Source organism: Larimichthys crocea, chromosome XV (assembly GCF_000972845.2).
Source record: "Larimichthys crocea isolate SSNF chromosome XV, L_crocea_2.0, whole genome shotgun sequence".
Taxonomy (NCBI): domain Eukaryota; kingdom Metazoa; phylum Chordata; class Actinopteri; family Sciaenidae; genus Larimichthys; species Larimichthys crocea.
In genome coordinates this window covers 14,332,912-14,354,641 of record NC_040025.1, presented here as the reverse complement: position 1 = coordinate 14,354,641, position 21,730 = coordinate 14,332,912, and the positions used below count along the sequence as shown (strand labels likewise).

General features: G+C 40.9%; 2 protein-coding genes across 2 annotated transcripts; both read right to left on the bottom strand.

Moving 5' to 3' along the window:
* Positions 1 to 38: 38 nt before the first annotated feature.
* Positions 39 to 14,337, bottom strand: cttnbp2nlb (CTTNBP2 N-terminal like b). The gene is made up of 5 exons (XM_027288530.1): positions 14,223 to 14,337; positions 11,787 to 11,894; positions 4,398 to 4,649; positions 3,792 to 3,899; positions 39 to 2,538 (listed from the first exon to the last, which is right to left on the bottom strand). Exons 1-5 carry the CDS (start codon positions 14,226 to 14,228, stop codon positions 1,246 to 1,248), a joined length of 1,767 nt encoding a protein of 588 aa, XP_027144331.1. The 5' UTR covers positions 14,229 to 14,337; the 3' UTR covers positions 39 to 1,245.
* Positions 14,338 to 15,838: 1,501 nt separating this feature from the next.
* On the bottom strand, positions 15,839 to 20,749 carry LOC104931688 (cytochrome P450 3A40). Its single transcript, XM_010746754.3, has 13 exons — positions 20,619 to 20,749; positions 19,300 to 19,393; positions 19,153 to 19,205; positions 18,972 to 19,071; positions 18,743 to 18,856; positions 18,525 to 18,613; positions 18,209 to 18,357; positions 17,993 to 18,120; positions 17,768 to 17,846; positions 17,315 to 17,475; positions 16,978 to 17,204; positions 16,729 to 16,891; positions 15,839 to 16,624 (listed from the first exon to the last, which is right to left on the bottom strand). Exons 1-13 carry the CDS (start codon positions 20,687 to 20,689, stop codon positions 16,523 to 16,525), a joined length of 1,530 nt encoding a protein of 509 aa, XP_010745056.3. The 5' UTR covers positions 20,690 to 20,749; the 3' UTR covers positions 15,839 to 16,522.
* Between the last annotated feature and the right edge of the window lie 981 nt (positions 20,750 to 21,730).

Here is a 21,730-nt window from a genome sequence, read left to right as displayed (position 1 = left end):
AGCAGACTGAAACAGTTTGGATAGAAAACTTTGACACATTTTAAGCTTTAAGGCATGGGGAATTTATTTAAAAGAGCACTAGAAGTTGCAGGTGTTCATGATATGCATATTTACTAAAGACAGCTGAAGGACATTGCCCCTTGCAGACAAATGGTGTTGAAATCTACAGATTTCATTTGATTGGCTAAAATAACAATTGCTCTCAATCAATTCTTAGTTTTAAAGCCATAAAATGTCAAAAAAAAAAAACATGGTAAACAAAAATCTGATGTGTTGTACTAATAGGACAGTTACAGTAGCATGATTCAAACCTTGACTCCCATTGTGTTCATCAATGGAATATTCCAAAGGGTTGTTACATTTTCATGATGCATAATCCTTCTTGGATTGGATGAATTAACTTTCCCTGAACAAAATATCTGAAATTAAAGACATAAAGTATCTATCTTACAGTAATGTAGTACAAAGTGTGCTCTCCCTTTTCAAGATAAGATTCAGTGTATTCGCGACAAGGGTAATAGAAAAAAAACATGCATGTGAAGTTATTCATTCATAGAGAATCAACTGTGAATTATTTAACTATTTACATAGTATGATATTGTTTTCATCTCCACTCAAACTGCATAAGAATTCATTGGAAAAACATTTGAAAAACTACTCACTAGTTTATAGTGAAATGGTGATAGCTACACAGTCGCTATACTCTACATCCATTTATTTTAGCCCTTCTATTTGCTTTACAGATTTGCTTCTGACTAAAGTTGTCTTTTTTTTTTATTCTAGGACTGGTAATTTGAACACTAGGGAAAAGAAATGTTGTACTGTGGAACCTTGTTAATGTTTTTTGCTTCAAAACAGGTCTTTAGCTTGGTCTCTCTATATATATATGGTTTCTAAACACCCTTAATAAAGGGTGGTAAATAAGTGGAAAATAACATAATAATAATAATAACATTGTAAAACTGCAAACTTACAAAAGTTCTATATAAAAGGAGTACAGACAGGAATGTAAATAGAAACATTAAATCAATTTTAAAAATCCGTAATATACTATATTTGATTTCAAATAGTTATTTTCTGATTGTTTCTCAGGTTGTGGTGTAGAGGTAGGGGGTGCAACAAACTCCTAAATGTATCTGTTTAAACCAGTCCAGCTTTGAAGTGTCTATACTACTGTTTATTATGAAGTGGGTTTGGCAAAGACAAATATTACAGTAATAGTTGATTAAGGCCTGACTCATTTAGTTAGCTGCCAGAGGATAAAACCAGGTCTGGCTCCTTGGCACCCTCCTGCCCACTGTTGCTGTGTCCACAGTTCCCTGTCAGCTCTGGGAAGAGGCTGGTCCGAGCAGAGTGAACTGGGGAGCCTGGAGTTGGACTCATGCCAGGCTTCTTGGGAGGGATCGGAGGTGGATGGGTCCTCTCTGAGCGAGGAGTGAGGGGGGAGCGTATGCCTGGAGACAGAGGCCCTGAAGAAGGTGACCTGCCACCAGGAGGAGAAGCTGCTACATTGCGGTAGTCTGTACCAAATGGAGAGCTGCTGATTGGCGCCAGTTTGACGCCGGCCTGCTGGCTGGTGAAGCGGGACAGCACCTGAGTGACAGTGTTGCGGGCCAGCTGCTTGGCTGTGCTGTGCTCTGGTGGGGGAGGGATGGAGGAGGTGGTGGGGGAGAGGTCCCTAGGGGAGAGGGGGCCACCGTGCTGCTGCTCCAGCTCGGCCTGGCTCTGGAACTTGTGCCTGGCAGCCTGGAATCGTTGGTTGACTCCGGCCTGGTAGGAGGACGGATGAAAGCCTGGACTGCCCAGACGCTTTGCAAGAACAGGAGAGGAAATGGGAGAAGAGGAGAGGGAAGAGGAGGCTGTGCTTGAGGGAGAGTGAGGATGAGGATGAGTATGAGGGGAATGCAAAAGCGCTCCTCCACCATTGTCTACCACCCCTGCATTTTCTGCTCCTCTCCCTTCCTGTGTCGGTTCTGTCTCTTTATGAGCATGATAACCATTGACCTTTGACAGTGAGGTGGATTTAGGAGTGACAGTAATCTTTCCATCTGGCTCAGTCTGAACAGAGGTGGACACCATCATCATCTTGGGAAATGACTCTTTCACCTCTGTCGAAGCCTCCTTTACCACTTCCTTACATCCTCCGGTTTCAGCCAACCTCTTCCTCAGCTCCTCCAGCTGTCTCTCAAGATCCCTACTCCTCTCCTCCTCTTTGCTGATCCTGGCTTTCATCTGCTCTCGCTCCGTGTCAAACTCAGCCAGCTGCCTCTCAGACCTGGCCTCTAGCTGCGCTGCCCTGCTCTTCTCATCGCCGAGAACCCCCCGGAGCTTCTCCAGGGCACTGGTCTCCTCTTGAAGCAAGGTGCGAAGTTGGGAGACCTTCTGAGCCTCCTCCTGCGCCAGGCTGTTGGCTTTCTGGAGCTCAGTAGATAGGGTCGAGGTGAGCTGCTGCTGCTGGGACAGTGACTCCTCCACTTTGCTCACTGCTTGTGCTTGTTCCTTCTCTAACCTCTGCACTGTTGCATGCTCCACTTCCAACTGAATAAGGAGGGAGAAAGATAAAAGAGTCAGCATGAGGGAGCTGTTCCAAATTTGACCACAAGGAGGCAAAAGAACACTGCTTTGTTACATCAAATCTAAAAGGATGAGAAACTTCCTCTTATATTGAAAATACAATTGTTCGATGCCAAAGGAATTTCTTAGTATTAAACATTGGATATGTATGTCGTACCAAACCCATCACAAGCGTATACTATGAGGTGAGCAACTGACAGTGTATGTATACAAATGGACCTTATTTCTGTCTATTTTAGGCCTACTGTAAAGATAATGTTTATATATGCCAATAACATTCTGATACAGGTTGTAGTGACTTCATCTAAATAGCTTTTTTTAGATTTTATAAAATAGACACAAAGCATATAAAAAATGGGGCATTCAATTTCAAAATGGCTGACATCCTTTGTGAGTAACGACTTCCTGTTTCCCTCCACATATTGTCTGAAAATCGACATCTGAATGAGGTCTACTTAAATCATACAGAATGACGAAAAGGGGTGAAGGACAGTTTGTGTTGTTTCAGATCCAGCGGTTCATTCAGTGTTTCTCACTTTGCCTTTTTTAAAGAATTATTCGCTTGCGGCGGCATGTTTATGGAAAGCTCCGTTTCCCGTGAGGTTATCAGAGGCTGAGTCTGACTTTTTAAAAGCTTTGATGAGTAACAAAGGGAAATGGGAGGTGATGAATTACAATCTAGTGTATATGATTAGTGGACAAAAAAACAACACAGACAGGAAAAGCCTGAGGAAGACTGGGAGACACGCAGGAACTCTTTCTTACATAACGCCCTTGGGTGAAGTTTGTGTAGTGGCTGATTGTGTGCTCACAGTGTGTGTGCGTGAGCTGACCTTGCATTAGACATGGACATCTATTATCTCATGTTTCCTGGGGCCATAAAGCCCCACGGCTTCTGGACAGCTAAACAATGGCCTCTTCCCCCTCGGTTTCCTATGGAACAGCCTTGTGCTTGCATGTACTGTGCCTGTAAGTGTCTGTACCTTAACAGGGCAAGCCCTCTCCACCCTACTGAGTTACACAATGGGATCGCACTGACGCTTCCCTGATCAGTCGCTGCGTTTTAAATTGCAGCTACCTTCACGAAGGGGGGCACCGTACAGACAGGCAGAGGAGAGGGGAGGAGGAGGAGCTGAGGGAGGGAAAGGGAAGCAGAAAAACATGCACACACATGTAGTGTAACGGTACATGTCGTATCTTTTGCATGTCAGTTATACCTGTTGCAGCAGTTTGTCCCTTTCTGTCTGCAGCATGAAGGTGAAGTCATCACTGTGTGCAGAGTCCTGAGCGTGCCGTCGCTTCTCTTCCTCCAGATCAGCTATCATCTATCAGACATATAGACCAATGAAACAATTATATGACATGACATGTAGACAGGTTTCCTATTGCAGGATTCAGTGTGTGAATTTGAAATTATTGTCAAAACAACTTTTTTTGATTTATTTTTCTTATTAGATGTTTTCTGCACCAATAGTAGTCCTGCTATTAAACTTGTCCCTTGACTAATCATCCTGCATTGCGGAGCCTCCTCTTTATTGCAACAGGTTCTCAATTTCATCAGCTCTTGTTGGGCTGGAGTATTTATGCCTCCCATAAACTTTCAGCCCTTGAACTGTGCTGTGGTAAAGCTCCATATCGTCCCTGGGTGTGGCTTCTGTCTGTCTGCCTGACTCCGACAAGCCAAGTCTACTACCTGATACACAAATGTGAGCCCCAGTCTAACTCTGGCTGGGTACCCAGGTGGTTGCAGCATCATCTTGACATGCAAATGGGTGAGCTGGATGTGTGTTCATGACTGTATATGAATGTGTATTGCCGCTTACCCTCCTGTGTCTGCTCTCAGCAGCAGCCAACTGTCCCATCATCCTCTCCTGCATTCTCTTGCAGTGAGCCATGACCAGTTTAAGCACAGCCAGAGGGTTAGGGCCCACCGCCCGGCCCTGCAGGTGTGCGTGAGGCTGCGTGAGGGTGTTTTGACGCTCCTCAGACTCGTTGTCCCGCTGCAGAGCCAGGAATGGATCGCTGAGGTCATACTGGCCATAACGCTCCTGGACGAAAGCATCTCTGTGCTGAGCCTGACAGATAAGACACAAACATACGGCTCAATGTAATTGTGTTGTTTGGCTGCTGCATTAATGTACACTAACGTGCTTCAACTTTAAGAGAGGCTGAAATATTAAGGATACCAGCTCAGCAGGCAAGCTAATAACACAGCAGGTAATAGATCTATGTACGTGTTCAGTCCTGACTGAGTAGGAAAAAAAATAACAGTAAAAAACAGTAAATGTATCAGTATGTGGATATGACTGTACAACAGGAAAAAATGTGTGTAGGAAGATAATTTGAGGCCTAACTACCAGTGCCAAGAAAAACACACAAGTAACTATACAAACATACTGTATGGGAGCACACACACACAATTTAGCATATCATGCACAAGAAGAGGCCGACTTTTACGTAATGTCTTCATATCACCATGGAACACAGAATCGGAAGTGACTGTTTGTCCATGTGTGTACAGGAAATCTGTGCAGAGTGATGTTATTGTCAGTGCGAGCGCAAGCAGATGGTCTTCCCCCTCAACCCAAACACAAAGAGGTGAGGCACGGCTGTCAAACCCCCCAACGGGGGCAGATGTTAATTCCTCCCTAGGGATGCAGGGGTGAAGGCCCAGGCCATGAAATCAAACACACACACACACACACAGAATTGTTTCTAATGAAGCAGTTAGATTATACCAAAACCAAAATGATTCAATAAAAAGGGATAGCACAATTCTTTTTTAATGGTTTTGATTTACAATAACTATTCAAACTTATCTGGGAGAAACAGGCTGGAATGACATGAAGTGAAGTGAAATGTGATAGGGGCCTTGTTGACCTCACCCTGATATATCATCAGGAAATCTCATTAACTACATATAGTGAGTCGGTTTGAGTTCTTGAGGCATGCAGGGTCAGCTGATGGTGCTTGTGATGTAAGCACATGCCAGAGAGTTCACCCCACGTGCCTTCATGGATAACCGTCTCTCATCGGACACCCTGGATGCTTTGGCCCCCTTCATCCCCCTGCCCAAACATGCAGGGCACTGCATTCCTCTGTCAGTTCATCATAATTTCTCAGAAAATGCCTCTCTCTACTTCCGCCTCTTTTTTTTTTCACCCGCTCTCAGACTATGGCAGCACAAAAACACACACACACCCTTAGGGCATCAGTAAGAAGGCTGTATTCGAGGCTCTTTCTCTTGCTGAACAAAGAATGTGACCCTCAGTGAAGAGATTACAGCACTCCAACAAAGACACTGTCTCAGTGCCTCCAGCCTCATGCATTGTCTCCATGACTGACCCAGTAGGCCTCAGCGTGTGAGAGTGGGTCCAAGTGTATGTGTGTGTATAGTATGTCTGCATCTCTTTTTCCATTTTTATAGGAACATGAATGTGTATGTGCGTAAGCCACTGTGGCTGTGTGCATTCGTTTTTGTGCTGGGCTTTGGAGCAAAAAGCTTCTTCATCAAGCTGGAGACAAAACTGTAGCTTCCTGAGTTTTTAAAAAAACTGTTTAAACAGACCATTAAGGGCCGGGCTGAGATTGGATTGTGTGAGTGTGTGTGTCTGTGTGTGTGTCTGTGTGTGTGTGTGTGTGTGTGTGTGTGTGTGTGTGTGTGTGTGTGTGTGTGTGTGTGTCTGTGTGTGTGTGTGTGTGGCAGTCCTAGCCTAGGGTCTGGTCTCCCATGGTTTTCTTTGGATAGTTCTGATCATAATGACAGAGTATGCTTTCCTTTATGAGAGGGTACTACAAGCAAACCTTCTCTGCTGCAAAGCTCTCATTTCTGCCCAACTACTGATGACAAATGTCTTTAAGTCATGGGCAGGGCTATGTTATATGCTATTAACATACTTTAGGTACAGTGTCTAATAGTGTGTCAATAGTTATATTTTTGAATTTGTAGCAATTCCTCTACAATTTAATGCAATGGGTGTGCGCTACAGACTGTTCTTGTTCCTGTTTTTGTTCAGCAGTCTGTATCCTAATGCATTCCCGCAGCTGTACCAAGGTGTGAAAGACAATCTGATGCTTTTTACCTGGAAAAAGTCTCTGTCAGTCAGTTAGCTACAGCCTCAGGGCACAATCATGTCCTTGTGTGAGCTGAAAAGAGTCAGGGAGTCCTGTTTCCTTAAAGAGCCTCTGTAATGACTCTCACACAATGAAGTCAGCAGCTGGTATGGACAAAATTACAGCTCTGAATGCTATTGGGTGCATCTCCTCTTACAAAAGTACACAGTTTTAGCCCTTAATCTGACTCCTAAATAAAGCTGTTGGTGAAAGAAAAACATAATTGCTTAGGAATAATAATAACATTAATACATATGCATGCATCTATACGTGTTTGCATTTCTGAGCATGCAGCTGGCAATATGCTTATGTATACACTATGCTGTATAAGGTTCTTAGCATAATCGTCTGTCTCCAGCGTAACATCTCAAATCCAAAAGATTTGCAGTGGGGGTTATGGGAAAAATATGCATTCCTGGTGAATTAGTCTGGTCTTTAGAAGAACAGACACACAGAGACAAAAGGACAACAGGACCAGACCTGCCATGTATGAAAAGCTTAATTCATGGAATTAAAGGAGTCCCATGCAAGCAGTTTTGCAACAAGAAGACCGAGAATAACGCTCCAGCACTGTGTGGATGTATGAGGTTGTTTTTCACTTCTTTATGTTTTTCAAACCAAAGAGTGGAAAAAGTTTGTTAATTTATTGAGAATCTTGATTATAAACCTGCAGTGCGGGAAAAGCACAGTGTCAAAACAGGGGCCATATGTCAGCTGCAGAACCTCTAGTGTTGGATCCTGTTCAGATTTATGTGTCTGTGCTTTATTGGATGAGGTAGCAGGACTACAGTAGTGCAGGTTAACTCCTGAAGAGTGGACAACCACTGTGCTTTACTTCATAGTAAAGAGAAAATATAGTCAACGGACCAGTTGTCAGCTGTGTTGAATAACAGGCCTTGGCAGGTGAGAGCCTGAGAGGTATCATTCCACTTGCAGTATCACAGAGCTGGTGAGGCTGCAAACTCAAAAAGACACAAGGGGCTCTGACCTATTTTGTTGGGTGCTGGTCATTAGAGCATTAAGAAATTGCAGAACAGTCTGCTGGGGAAACTCACAACAAGCAAACGGTGTCCATGGTTACAAACAAAATAAAAAGCTCCTGCTTGTAGCCCGTTAACTATTAATGAAGTCCTAAGATTCAATTTAATCATTTAACTTCCTGTGTCAAGATAAGTTCTACACAAAAAACAGATTTGAACCGTGTGTTATGAAGTCCCAAGGCACCAGTTGAGAAAACGTAAAAAAGTAACATAACACATCACATATCATCCAAACAGTATGTAAGCTTTAGTTTGGTTAAACACTAAATACCTACCATCTAATATTCCCATATTAGATGTCATACTGGTGCTAAATTGACCAGGTGTACTGTTGTACTGACATTACAGCAGAAGTATCTGGTTTGGTTCCTCATCTCCAATTAGTGACAACTTACTGAGATTGTACAAAATGTCCCCCACCTAGTCTCAGCATATCTATTATTGCGCTAAAAGCAAAAACTGGGTTTACATTCTGCGCAAGGCAGAATTGAATGCCTCATGCAGAGGATACAGAGAACAACAGCAGAGTGAGAGAAAGAGAGAGATGAGAAGTGTTGTTTTTGTGGAGTATAAGCTGAGGTGTGTACTTAAGGTTTGAGTTCCTCCACACCTCCCACCCACATATTAACCACAGATGGCACTAAGATAACTGGGAAGATGCCAGACAAGACCTCAGTTTACTTTATGGGCCGTGCAACGAGACAACTTCCAAGTAATGTTTAACAGCCTCAGATGGTGTCATCAGTGGTTAGTGATAAAACATGGAAGCAGGTGCTCGCACCCTTTGGTCAGTCAGTGGAGGCTTTTGGAAAAGAATAACATGTCATTATGTGGAAGTTCTCCTGTATTTCTTAAAAACAGTGAAAAAAATGAAACATAATTAATTCACTGATGCTGACACAAGTAGAAACTTCATTACGAAAGCAGTGATTTTTCCTATCTCTTACTCGGTTTGGCTTGAACGTCTTTATCAGTACTTTATTTGTAGCAGGCAAATACTCTCCTGTTCAGTACAAATAGCAGTAAAGGGTGGAGTTCATTACTATTAAAGATATGACCCTTTATTTTCTCGCTGGGTCTAAGAATAAGAGAGGCTTCCATAAAAAGACTTCCTAAAGAAAACATGACTTGATCTATTTTGCTCGTGTGAACCAATCATTGCTGTGAACTGGGTGCGTGATGTCTCGTGAGTAGGTGTGTGTTCTCTAGACCTATTTTTAACAATAATAACCAGACGCTAAGCAAGAATGTAACATCGGGTACTTTGAAGTCATGTGAGCATTTTCAGGTCAAGGTGCTTTCTCTTGCAGGCCTCGGGCTAAGGCTGTTGATATTAAAGCATGTCGCTGACATCATAGACCAGTGTGCATTACAGTGTTATATTAGGTAGTGCTTCGCTGTGCAGTTTCAACTCTTTTAATCATATCTTCCCCTTACCAATCTAGACAACATGTCCATATTGGGCAATGATTCTTGCAGAGTGACAGAATATACAATCTTATCTGAACAGCACATTCTAGCCAGGCCCTATTGTTTTATGGAGTCAGGAAAATACGTCAGTCTGCAAAAATAGACAAAGCATTTTAGGATTACAGGATATGACATCATATGAATAACAAAACAGGCCATGGTGAGCATGACTGCAACATTTTAACCACACAAACGTAGTGGCCTGAGTAACCATTGTCTAGTTTTACCACAAGGTCTTTTACAAGGGGCTGAAGCAGTCTTATGGCACAAGTCCCATACATATTTTATTTGTTTCAGTCTTCAGAATCACAAGTTTGTTTCCCATATGACGATAGAAGGCCAAGGCTCTTACCTACTGTACCTATCTGTCTTTAACTGGCATTCATTTGAGCCAGCTCTATGCTATTTATGCAATATAAGCTATTTAGGCCTTACGGAGAGAAGGTAATAATAGCATTAGTTCGCATATCAACAAGATATGCCACTCCTGTTGGAATGCAGGACCTGTTTCTGGTGTCATGTTCTCAGGAATGTTCCCTGCTGTAAAACTGCTTATCTGCGTCCTTAGTGATGAGAGCTAAAACAGTACAATCAAGAATCTGCAGAGACAAGTCCCAGTGGTGACGCCATCTTTTAAGTAAGTAAGCAAACACTGATACAGTTCCAAGTTTTCAGGAGGTCTGGGTGAAGGAAGGGTTAAAAAGCCCCTGAATGCGGTTGTCCCGAGCAATCTAAAGGCATCCCAAGTACTCTGCTGCTGAGGGGAGAAAATATTTAAAGTTGGAAAAGGATTTGTGGCAAGGATTTGAAAGCCTCTTTGCCTTTTTTTTTTCACAATTGTCCTCACATGCAAGTAAACAGTATTGACACACACTGAGTTTGGTTAAAGTGGCACCTAATCTGACAACACAGAGAAAAGAGCTCTAGTTTGAGAAGTTTGTAGCAAACCAAAGTCCAAGAGAAAATTACAGTGAGAAAATGAAAAACAGCCAAGACAGATCAATGCACAGAGCTCAATATTGTCCAACATTAGCCTGCTATAAACCCCGCGACACTCCCCTCTGCAGCCACATGTCAAATCTGCCCTAATATGGACCAGTCAGTAAAAAATGGTGTACAGGCCCCCAGTGGGAACAAGGGAAGTCAGTGATTTGTGCCTACAATTCTGTACATCCTCTCCACAATAAACACCACAGCCTCTAACTGGCCCAACAGAGACCACCAGGTTGTGCGTGAGTGGGCAGATAGGACATGGGTCATGGTCAAAGATGAAAGACCCCCTGTAATGTGGCTGTGTGTGAGGAAACGAAGAAGGAGGGAAATGAGAAAAGATCAGTATAGCTAGATATATAGGAAATCGAAACAGGAATAAGTACAGACAACAAGGCAACTGAGTTTTCGGGTCAAACCCTGCATGCGTCAGATTTGGACAGTTGCCATTTAAGATGGATCTGAGCTGATGTGGTTAGAACGTCTTCCCCTCAGGCCAACGCACTGAAATTCTCTCATGATTACAGCCTCGCTTACTCACTCCCTATCAAGGCCTGTTTATTAGACGAAGACAGTCATGGTTGCTACTTGTCCTCATCACAACTTCAATCTAGTTCATACAATGAGTCAAGCATTCAGAGCTTCACAGAGCAGCTGCTAAGGTCATGAGTGTGAAAAGCAGCTATGGGCATGGAGAGAGCCTCATCGGTCTAGACTGCAAACACTGCGAAGCATTGTAGCTAAAGCTGGTCTTTTTCACTTGAATATGAGTGAATGAGCTGCAAAAAAGTGAGGGTCTAAGGAACAGCTGTGTACGAAACAGTCTTCAAACATTAGACATCTGCAAAGAGATAAAGTTGTCTGAGGCGTAGTGCTAATGCACATTAATCTCTGGCTGCCTTCAAAGAGTGCATCTTTGTTTAATGTTCAAAACACAGTTGGATACAGTTGATTTTGACAGAGCCAAACAACTCCAACAAGGGGTTGAAGTATGCACCCTAGGCATGGTACCAAATAGCCACCAAAGCCTGAGGGAAACTTTAGTTTCTGTTTAGTAGCAGTGGGAGTTTCCCAGATTGAACACAAATGGAAAACACAACCCGAGACACATTTGAGACACACCAGGTATGAACTGCAGTCTGTCTGAATTAGGTGTAAACACAATGTGTATATATATCAAGGTTTGAATAATGCTTGAATTGAAAAAAAAAGAAAAAAAAAAGAGGTGAACACAGATTTCAACTGGTCTGAACAGCAATAATGTTAGTGCTCCGGGGGAATGAAAGGCCTGGGAAACCAGAATGACTCCTTTGCCATTGTCTTTACTAGCTCTGTTTCCTTAGTTTCCTGTTTGCACACCACCTCCCTATTACCTCACATTCTTTTTAGTGTGAAGCTACCACATGTCAATCTTAGTGTCTATGGATGTCTTCAGTAAAGGCACATGACAGGGTGGGGCATGAGGGTGCTTTTATGTAATGGGTTCCTTGGATGGCTAAAATATTATTTTTCAGGTATAATAATGGATCTGAGGTGTCCTGCAATATGTATGACACATGAGTCCATAGGGAGATTTCTGTGTATCACCGGCCAACTCACCCTGAGGGCATGTATGACCACATCCTGGGCCTCCAGCTCTCCCTCCAGGATACTGAGGAGAGTCAGCAGCTCTGCTCTGCTTAGAGCTTCCACATTCATCTTCTCATCCTGAAGAGACGGAGGAAGAGACAAGGAATCAATCATTCTTGTTATTTTTTTTTATTACATAAAACATACAAATAAATATAAAATGTAATTAGTATAGCCCACTTAGTCAGGAAATAAAACGCTCTGGGGTATTATAAATGGATTTATGTGTAGTGGTGGCTTGCCTGAATGCATTTTTCAGTGAGTGGCACAGAGCTGATATAGGATGGGACTTGGGGTCCCATCTGTGGCCTCTTTGGGTTGTGCTCAGGGTTATAAACAGGAAATAATTAGCATATCTGCATGTTAAGTTGCTGAGGGACTGAGGACAGTTGTCTCTATTCAATCCCCACTGTCCACTGTGAAGGTTCAGTGTGCTCCAACTACCAACAGAGTTAGGCGAATGTCATTGTTTGAAACATCTGATTTGGCACACACTTTTAAGGTACTAGCCATCTCGCAACTCCATTCACTGTATCCTGTGATTCATCAGCTAGTTCCAGTCTAGTCATAGGATCCAGACATAACAAACTTCACAGAGCTGACATCATCCTTAAAATTAGGAGAAAGACGAAACACATTTAACTTTTAAAGTCAGACTGAAGTCACTTTCAGGTTATTATCAGTGTCTGACAAAAGTGCAGCTGCTTCTCAAGAGTTTTAATCATGTGTTTGACAAGGTGTGTGCAAGCTGCCAAGTCAGATAACAGAGGCTATGATGAGCACACCTCACATTGTTCTCTGTCTCACACACCATAAATAAATAAAGAGACATCGCATAAAGCTCAGCGTGGGATGCCTGTATGTATACTTGGTGTATAACCATATGCAAGATAAAGGTGGATGTCAAATAAAAATTTAAATCCAAGATGAAGTCTCTTAGGACGGTGTTGTGTTGCCAGAACAACTTCAGTAGAAGAAGGATGAACACCATTCTTCCAAAAGCATACAATTTTTCAGCATTTTCATGCTCATCAAACCATGCAGTGACCCTTCGATCTCTGAATTTGTCATGTTTTCCACTCATTTGTTCGTCATCCATCTGTACTACAAGTGAAAGCAACTGTCCTCATCTTGGCTTTAAAACAAACCTCTCCTCTTCACTACCAGAGAAGGTTGAATCTCGAGTCTACTGTTTACTTTCTTCCAGCAGTGTCCAAATTCCTCACTGTGCCCTGTGGTTCACCGCACATTAAAGGCAAAGAACAAAGTGAGAATCGGTATTTATTTACTGCTTGCTGACATGACATGTATTGTGACACACACACACACAAACACTGTGATATAAGTTAGTTCTGTGTCTTGGTGTTGTTGGCTGTCAACATAGGCCAAACTTGCTATGTGTCACACGATATCTGTAAATTAGCTTCCATGGAAAATCATTCAAGCATTCCAGGGATGCCCACACCATGGGAATAAACGCTCCAGAGTAAATCCCTGAATCCCACTCTATGGACCGCATTGGTTTCAAGTGGCAGTGTTGCAGTTTGTTTTTGTGGTTAGATGAACTAATAACTGGCCAATTTAAATATCTAAATTGTCTTGTCATGATGTGGAACATTCATGCAAATCAAAAAAAATGATGATCAAATCAATACAGTAGCATATCATTTGACTGCGATGAGTATGAAAAATGACATGTGCCTGGTGTGTGTGTGTGTGTGTGCTTGTAGACACAGCCCCACTCCTTTTTTCCTCTTTACAGTCATTTTTCTCAGGTAGCAAACAAAGTCTGGGTTAAACTTTACTCTTTCCTGGCTGATAAACGAGGAAGGATTTGTTTCTAATGCGCTAAAAACCGTGCAGGAAAGACTGTTCAGTGTGTGTGCAAAGCAAGACATGATCGCAGTGGTTGCTGAGGAACAGCAGAGGATCCACCTGCCGTCCTGGGCCTTTGTCTGACACAAGGGACTGTCATTATTTTCCGTGTTGGCAATATTCAGTCCAACTGCTAAGTGTAACAGACATCACAAAAACACCAAATTGGCTATTATCTATATAGATTTCCAGGAGAGATAATGGTTAAATCAATACTGCATCAATATTACTGAAGTACACACACCCATTAGCCTGCAAATCAACTCAACAGAAGACCCGTGGATCTCAGCGATTGTTACTCTCCCCTATTTCAAATATTATTTCAGCATAAAGTCGTACCTATTTTGCTCTAATCTGTTTAAAGTTTCACTTAATCAGAAATGGCAAAGCCCCCAAACAGCACGACCAAATATCAGATTGATCTTAGACTTTTGCTTTTTTTTTTTTTTGCTTTCTTACTAAAAACTAACAGTTTAGAAATAACATTTCTGGAAGCAGCAAATCTTTCCACAACCTTCCCCGTCAACATACCTTCATGCGCTCTGTTCTGGACGCATTAATTGTTCTCCAAATCCCAAAATGAGGCTCCACCACAGCATGAATCAAAGCAGCCCACTGTCACAGGCGCTCTCCGCTCTGAGGCGAGTGTGTGAACAACAGACGTTCAGTGACGAGGCCGCCGGCCAATCAAAAGAGCGCAGCGCACCAATCTGACCAATGGTTAGCGGTCTTTTCGCTAGGGGGGCGGTGACAAGGGCGTACCCGGGTTTGTGGGATAAACCTCTTTGTTTCGGACGTCCAGTGTTGATTTCTGGCAGCTGCTGTGAATTTTGTCTGTTTGCAGATTTGGCCTAATGATGGCACAGTATACGCAAATGTTTACCAGTTACTAAGTTTTTAACATTTTATTTACTATTACAACTTAAATAAATAAATAATAAATATAATATATTAATAAATAAAATAGGAACTCGATTAAATCATGATTGTGAATTTTGATCCTGCGCATATAATTCACTACGAATCTACTTGAAAACTCGTAGAACAGGTTACAGATTTACTACGAATCTACTTGAAAACTCGTAGAACAGGTTACAGATTTCTCTAAAACTGACGTCTCGTTTCCTCTAACACGGTGTTTCAACTCCCCTTAATGGCCAATTGACAGTATCGCAACACTGTCTGTGACCTGTGTCCCAAATGTGTGAGCATGAGTGCGCGTTATCTCACGAGATTTCAGCATGTTAGGAATCTAGTTTTGCAGCAGGATGAATGAAATCAATCTTATATGGGAGGCAATATGGGCACTTTATTTTAGTAGCAGGATTTACAGCATATGATTTATAAATTGCAAGTAGGGTTTTATTAGTTTTGTTCTTTTGTGTGTCAGTAATGTTTACACACCTGCCTCATGGTAGGAAGTCCTGTTTTTGTCATCCAACATCGGAGAACATGGTGGGATTTAGCCCCCTTGAAACAACATCCTAAAATGTAAAAGTAGGCCAGTCATTCAGTGAAATAGAATAGAAAAAGGCTAGGCGTCTTGTTATTTACCTCTCCTTTTGTTTCTCTACTGAAAAGGTAGGAAACCTGATAGACAAGATGTTTTTGTTAAAGGATCTCCTCCAGATTGTGCACAGTCATTGTGGCTGAAAGAATCAATTTCCACATGTTCTCACACTACAGTCTTCCTCCAGGACAAGTGAAGCTTGTAAAAGTATGCTTGTGTCTGTATTTCACTGACACGTAGGGCTGATATAGCATTAACAACGTGGCAGAAATGGCAATGCTCTTACGCTTACTGTTGATGGAAGAAATATTCATATCCTTTAAGTAAAATTAGCAATAAAACTGTGTAAAAAAACAAAACATGCACACACAAGTAAAAACCCTGCATTCAAAACACAAAACACACAGCTAGAGTAAAGTCGTATTTGAGTAAAAGTACTATACTATAAATTTAATTTACGCAAAAAATGTATAATTCTGAATGATATTGTTTAATAGTATTTTGTTTTTATTGTTGATGCATTTATGTTTAACTTAATAGAATTTAAATGTTGTAGCTGGTTAAGGTGAAGCTTATTTTCACTGCTTGATACAGTACGGTTATTGGGTCATTTAATGACACTGACACTGCATAGAAATGGATCATATATTTTATTTGAAAAATCGTATTTCGCAAAGTAATTCTGACTATAGGTATCATGTAATCATGATGGAGTAAAAAGTAAAAACCTCTCTGGAGGTAGTAGATTAGAAATAACATAAAACAAGTTCAACAAGTTCAAGCACCTTAGATGACACAAGTAAATGTATAAAGACTGCCTTTAAATTAAATGCACCTAGTTAAACATTCCAAAATTAGATACAGATACCACAATGACCAAATTAAACACTTGTATTAGAAACATAACAACAACAATCACAAATATGATGTGATTCTGAGCATCATTTATGTCTGTGATGCCATGAGTGGAGTGTGTATGACACAGGATACATCATGCCAGTCCAAAGGACGAGACTGAGATCATGCCTGTTTACAGTTTCCTGAGCCAAGTCCACTCATCTGCACTTTGTGACAAGCTCTGAACTCCAACTTCATTACCTTGTGAAAAGAGGATCAGAGTACAGCAAAGCTCGAAGTACAGGCATTTTTAAACTGCACATCAAAATCAAAATGATTACAGCAGACTATATAGTTGGTTAAAATACATCAAGAGGAAATTGTACTGTATTTCACTGCTGTTACTATTGATATATGGCACTGAAAGTGGTGATGACAGTGAAGCAAATTAAAGTAAGAACTGCCAAGTTATAGATAATCAGAGTTAACTTGAGGGAGAATCAGCAACAGTTGCTCTGGGCTCCAGCTTCAGCTTGATGGGATTCTTGGGTGTGATAAATCCATCACCTCCCAGCTCCAGTGGAATCTAGGAAGACAAGAAATGTGTAACATCATGAAGCTGCACCAAATGACACATAAAGGAAACAACTTGTCACTATTTTAAGACCACCGATATGGAAAATGTCTCACCTCAGTCTCCTTGCAGGTGACAAAGCTGAAGTCCTGAAGGATTTCCACTATGGCCAACTTCATCATCAAGAGAGCAAATCGCATGCCAATACAGTTCCTTGGCCCTGCTCCAAAGGGTAAAAAGGTATAAGGATCTATGTCGTCCTTATTCTCTTTGCTGAACCTGAAAAAAGATGAACATATATTTAAAGTAAATGACTAAGTTTTGGTTAAAGCTTACCTTAACCTGCCATTAATCCAGTAAAGTACCTTTCAGGTTTGAAGGCTTCAGGCTCAGGCCACAAAGCAGGATTAAGATGCAGAGAATAAACTGGTATCACAATGCCAGTTCCTTTCGGGATGCTCACACCATTAATTTCCACTGAAGCCTTTGACATTCTCTCTAACCGATTAGCAATAGGGTACAGCCTCATTGACTCATTCACCACCATGTCCATGTATTCCATCTGCATCAGGGCTTCATAGGTTGGCCTACCCTGGAGGAAGGTACGGTATGAAATAGTTAATTTCAGAATCAGTTGCTGGTAAAAACAAAAAAAATCAGTTACAAAAAAACAAACAAATAAAAAAAGTTACTTTAAGTAACCTTTTCTGGGAAGGTTTCATCAATCTCCTTTTGCAGGGTCTTTTGGGTCTCAGGGTTGGTTGCCAGGCAGTAGGCTACAAATCCAAGTGTGCTGCTACTGGTTTCATAGCCAGCAAAGATAAATATCATGGCCTGAGAAAGGACCTCACTATCAGTCAGCCCTGCAACACAAATCCCCCCAACAAATCATTCTTGTGATAACAGTGAAAGGAAGAGCTTGTAACTTTGTTATCTACAAAGGCTCAACATGCATTAGCTTGTGACTGAGTTTATTATACAAACTTTTTGTCAGTGATTGACAGTAAGCAAAACATCATGTAATTCACAGATTATTATTATTAATGTTTTACTTGAGCAATATTTTTTTTCTATTTTCTAAGAAAGTGACCCTTAATATCTTAAAAGTGACCCTTCACTACAGAGAAAATCATGAACTTTGCTTTATTTCTCTACCTTGTGTTGAACTCATATCGTCTTTGTTGTTTTCTGAATTCTGAGCATCAACCATCAGTTGCATGAAGTCCACTCGGTTCTTCAAGACAAACAAGACAGACATTTAGAAATCCTATTTTATTTTCCGATTTGTGTTCAAGGGAAATGTTCTGAACGCAAAATATAAAAAAAATGGCCAACAACAAACATTAAATGAACTGTAGCCATACACTATAAACACATTACTTTGTGTTGATTCTTATGCCGCTCTGATTTGATCTTTCTTAGAAAGCTGTAGAAGAATTCCAACACTTCAGCAGGGAAGAATGAAAAATTCATCTTCTCAAAAAGTGGTCCCAAGAATGGAAACAGAACTGAAAATTTGAAAAGATGTAGTTAATTCAGGACTCAAGAGGACAAGATAGATATTAGAGCATAGTTAGAGCTTAATGGTTGATATACCCAGAACCACAAGCAATGGATTCAGCAAGTTGAACTTGACCATTTTCTTAATGTTTGCTACAAAAGGATCAGAGGGTCGGTTGATGGAATCAATGTCTACACTGAAGGCAGTGCTGGTCACAACATCCATACTGTAAGGTCCAAATACTCTGCAAGAAAACAGACAGGAAAAGTTCAAACATACAACTGATTGTGTTGAAAAATGTTGTTTCCTATTTTCCAAATAGCACAAATAACAAAATCAATTAGAAATGATAAGTAATGAGTAATACTGATGAAGAATCTGTGCCCAAATCTCATCACAAACATTACTCACTCTTTAACCTCGATGACTTCATCTGCCTTGACTTTCTCGCGAAGACAATTGAGCAGGTTACTTGAATGCTGCAACATTATCCTGTACATCTACCCCAAAAGTAAATAACAAAACCGTTAAATCATTAAATATTTCTATACACGTATCATGGACTATTCTACATGTGAATAATACATGTGCAAAAAATCAATAGTGTACATTAAAAATATGTGTTCAACCTCTTTCAGTCGTCCGGTGGTGAATGAAGGTGAGAGTACACCGCGAATCCTTTTCCATCTCTCATCTTCTACTACTGATACAGCATCACGTAGTGGTCCATTTAGGCCTAGATCCTAAACCACAGACACACACACACACACACACAAGGGATACCTTTTTGCATTATGTTCTTTGTTTTGTGTTGAAGTATGAAATTGGGAAATTGACGCTATAGTGTTTTATCCTTACCCGTCTGTTGGTAAAGACAGAATAACACTCCTTCACCAAGATTGTTTTGATCATAGCTGTGTCCATTATGCACAACATAGGCTGCCTGCCATCGTAGATCCTTTGAAAGCAATAGCAGGTAACTCAGTTGCAGCCTGGAGCACTGCATGAACAATATAAGCTTATAAGCACATAAACTTACCCCCACACCTGTCCATATTTCTGGAAGCATTCTCTGTCAAAGTTATGAATGCCCTAATGAATAATGAGACAGAAAGGTATCAAGCAGTCAAAACGACTGTTAAGTATCGGCTTAGACTACTGCACCAATGAGGCAAATGTGTCTCACCTTTCTGTACGCCAAAAATGTCCCAATAAAGGGCCAAGGTTTGGGGCCAGGGATGCCTAGTTTCTTGAAAAAGCCATATGGAGCATATCCATATCTGAGGATTAAAAACAGACCAAATCCATCTGTTATCACAAATGTAATTTTTACTACTCTCCTGCTACTTAGTGAAATTCCAGACTTAATTTCCTTCCAGCTATCTTTATATAGATTTTCTTCTATATTGCCTATTGTTTTTATCAGATGTAAGTAAAATAAATTAATTTGCTAAAGAACGTCGACTTGTTTTGCATGGCTTGGAATATGACATTTGACATGTTAGACTGTATCTGTCATACTGTATTAATAAATCTGTGTCATTATCCAGTTTAAACTCACCAGTGTGTTAGGTGAGCCTAATTTAAACCAAAATATTATTTTTTGTCTAGCGCTTTTCATTTTATTAACTCAACAGTAAAGAGAAGTAGTAAATGATATCATCTAATCATTTAAGCATTATCAGAAGACTACACTGAAATTCTGAAACTATCTGGTAGCTATTTTATTGTACACATTTTACAGCTCATTTTACATCCCTTAATCAATACCTCGTCCATTTTTATGTGTTCTCAGTGAAGTTGCATTTCACATCCCCTCAAAGGGTCAAAGAAATGACATTAATGTCAGTATGCTATAATTTAAATGCACTGCATTATTAAAAAAAAGTCTGCTGTGAAAATGGTCCTTTGAAATTTAATGCAGCCTTCAAACCTTGTAGGTTATTACCTACAGTACATCTGTGCTTGACCAGTCAAACTGTATGCCATGGGGAGGGTTTATCGAGGTTATATTAATTCAAAGATCACTGCACACCTATAGTTTGCCTCTGATATAGACTGTATAAAAACATTGACGTAGTATCAGTGACGTCACCCCTAGGTTTCTGCAGAGACCTGGCTGGATGAAGCCTAGTTGCTCAAACAAGTCACCTGTATCGGCACCCATCAGACAATCAAAGTGGCTACTGGCCGCCACACTCTGAAATTATACCCTATAACCTACCTGAACACAGTTTAAACAGGTAGGTTATAGGGTAAGTCCAGTAAAAGCACCATGAGTTATGTCATAGCATGTACAGTCCTTTGGACCTTTAGTTCAGTAAAAACACTATGAATTATATCATAGCCTGATGTGTTAAGTAACTTGTGTCGCACCAGGATTACATAACCTACACCCTGTTTTTATCTGCACAGCAACTCAGAATGTTTTGAGATTTCAGGCTTGACTTGCGCTCTAAATTCTCTTTGCATTCTTAAAAAAAACTAACAATACTGCATACTTACACTGCGAGGAGAGTAAAGAGAAATGCTATTAACGTCCAGGTTTCAATGGAAAAGTCTGGAAGAAAGCCCATCTTTCCTCTAGTGCACACCACGGTCAACTGTGGGGTTGTTACGTGCAACACTGAAGTTAAACAACAGTTCAGAGGCGGTCCCACATAGTTGAAAAACATGTTGAGTAAGATATGGGTAATCAGTCAAAGTGTTCGGTCCAGGTCACTTCCGGGGTCACTTAATATCATTCTAGATTAGACTGTATGCTTTTTTACCATTGCAATACAACAAAATTTGGTTTTGCAGGAATTCACACCACCCAGTAGCACACACAAATAAATAAATAATTATAAAAGAGAGCAGATATAGCCTAGGCATAAGGTAGGCAGGCTTATTGCACTTGGTGTGTGAGACACTGTGGGATAAACTGCAGAGTCATTGTGTTATCGTTTTGGAATAGGAACAAGGAGGAGGAAGCCGTTTCACATTCATGTAAAATCATGTTGAAACCTTGTGTCCCCTTCCAGTTTTGACATGTCACAGCTGTAAATATGTATTCAACTAACTCCTGTCCTGTGATTTATAGAAGCAGGCGTGACTATTAAGGACCCAACTGGGGACAAACCCAACCTGCCAAGCCCTGTTCTGTTCAACGGATTACCTATGGCACATTTTGACAGTATGACAAACACTGTGCTCAACTTTGGTCTGTTTCCTGTTCAGATAGAGCTAAAGTCACGGGATAATAATTGCTCACCTTTAGTCGTCTACGTCATGCTGTATGCATGCATTCAGTCTTCATTCATGTACACCCATGGCTACTTGGTCAACGGTTTTAGGGAAGAATACAGAACCATGAGTTGTTAGAAATGTTAATAGTTGTGAGTAAAGTTTCTATATTTTGTATTCCTGCAGCAGTCTAATCTAGAGCAATTACTGACTGACTAATATGGGCCAAAAAGGACTCAGGAAATCTCACAAACGTAGCTACAATCTTAGTTTAATTTAAACTATCTTGATCGATGACTTGCACATTAAAGTACTGCAAAATTATACATCTCTCTCTCTCTCTCTCTCTCTCTCTCTCGCTCTCTCTCTAGTCATACATTATAAATATGTCA